The sequence below is a fragment of the Argentina anserina genome, chromosome 3 (genome assembly GCF_933775445.1).
Source record: "Argentina anserina chromosome 3, drPotAnse1.1, whole genome shotgun sequence".
Taxonomy (NCBI): Eukaryota; Viridiplantae; Streptophyta; class Magnoliopsida; order Rosales; family Rosaceae; genus Argentina; species Argentina anserina.
Window position 1 is genome coordinate 14,055,389 of NC_065874.1, and position 1,504 is coordinate 14,056,892.

Genomic DNA, 1,504 nt, shown 5'->3' on the forward strand with positions numbered 1-1,504 from the left:
GAAAAATCAACTTAGATGCAAAAAAATAAAGTTTACTGGGGGTAGTAAAATTTTTACTAAAGTTTACTACCTCTAGTAAACTTCTACTGTGGGTATTAAACTTGAAAAACAGTATTTCTAAAGGCCATAACACACCTTAAAACGGAGAAAAATCAACTTAGATGCAAAAACATAAAGTTTACTGGGAGTAGTAAAATTTTTACTAAAGTTTACTACCTCTAGTAAACTTCTACTGGGGGTATTAAACTTGAAAAACAGTATTTCTAAAGGCTATAACACACCTTAAAACGGAGAAAAATCAACTTAGATGCAAAAAAATAAAGTTTACTGGGGGTAGTAAAATTTTTACTAAAGTTTACTACCTCTAGTAAACTTCTATAGGGGGTATTAAACTTGAAAAACAGTATTTCTAAAGGCCATAACACACCTTAAAACGGAGAAAAATCAACTTAGATGCAAAAAAATAAAGTTTACTGGGGGTAGTAATCAGCTCCATGGTCCACTGAATCTGCCGAATGCCCATATGCTAACATTCGCATTGCAGCTGTTGCCTTTTGTAGAGATGATAATCCAAGACGTCCCGCAGAATCCCTTTTTTGTAGAGATGATAATAGCATTGCAGTGTGTATCAGTTACCAACTTACCTTTTAACTCAAATACAGTAGTAGATTAAACACCAACTTTCATGAGTGATGTTGAGTAATATTTTGGTTTATAGGCTAGGAGTTCATTTATCTAGTGTATGGTTCAAGTAAAGTTAAGTACTTGATTGTGTGTTTTCGTTACTTACATGTGCTAGATGACAAATTCCAAAGAACAAGCGTGTTCGAATGAGTCCTTAGTAGAAGTTTTTGTTGACATATGTATCAAGGAAGTGCATATAAATTCGAAGCCACAATCTCATTTTACTTCAGAAGGATGGAATACTATAATCACTTCCTTTGTTGAACAAACTGGAAAAGATTATACCAAAAAACAGTTGAAAAATAAGTGGGATGCCCTAAAAGGTGAGTGGAGACTATGGAAAGATCTGAAGAATAAATATACCGGTCTTGGGTGGGATCCCAAACTCAATACTGTTGTTGCGACCGAAGAGCGCTGGAGTCAAATAATTGGGGTATGTGAATTTGTATTTTTATATTGATAATTTATGTCTAATGGACCTGTTTTGTCAAACATCTTATGATAAATGTAATTTTTTATGCAGAAAACCAAGGAATTTGCAAGGTTCAAGAAAAAAGGAATATCACCCGAGTTTGAAACCAAATTGGATATATTGTTTTCCGATATTACAGCTATTGGAAAGCATGCATGGGCACCATCTTCTTCAATCCCTATCCCTAATAGTTCGGAGGAATGTGACAATGTTAACTACGTTGAAGGTAGTGGTGACTATGATGAGAGAGATGCATCTAATTACACTCGGTCCTCTAAGAGGAAAAGAAATGAGAGAGCTTTGAAAGATAAAGAAAAAGTACTAAAAAAGGTTGGAGGTGCTGCATAG

General features: G+C 34.4%; 1 protein-coding gene across 1 annotated transcript; it reads left to right on the forward strand.

Annotated features, from left to right (window-relative positions):
- The first annotated feature begins 799 nt into the window (after window positions 1-799).
- Window positions 800-1,504, forward strand: LOC126787114 (L10-interacting MYB domain-containing protein-like). The gene is made up of 2 exons (XM_050513045.1): window positions 800-1,117; window positions 1,208-1,504. The coding sequence occupies exons 1-2, from the start codon at window positions 800-802 to the stop codon at window positions 1,502-1,504; spliced, it is 615 nt and encodes a 204-aa protein (XP_050369002.1).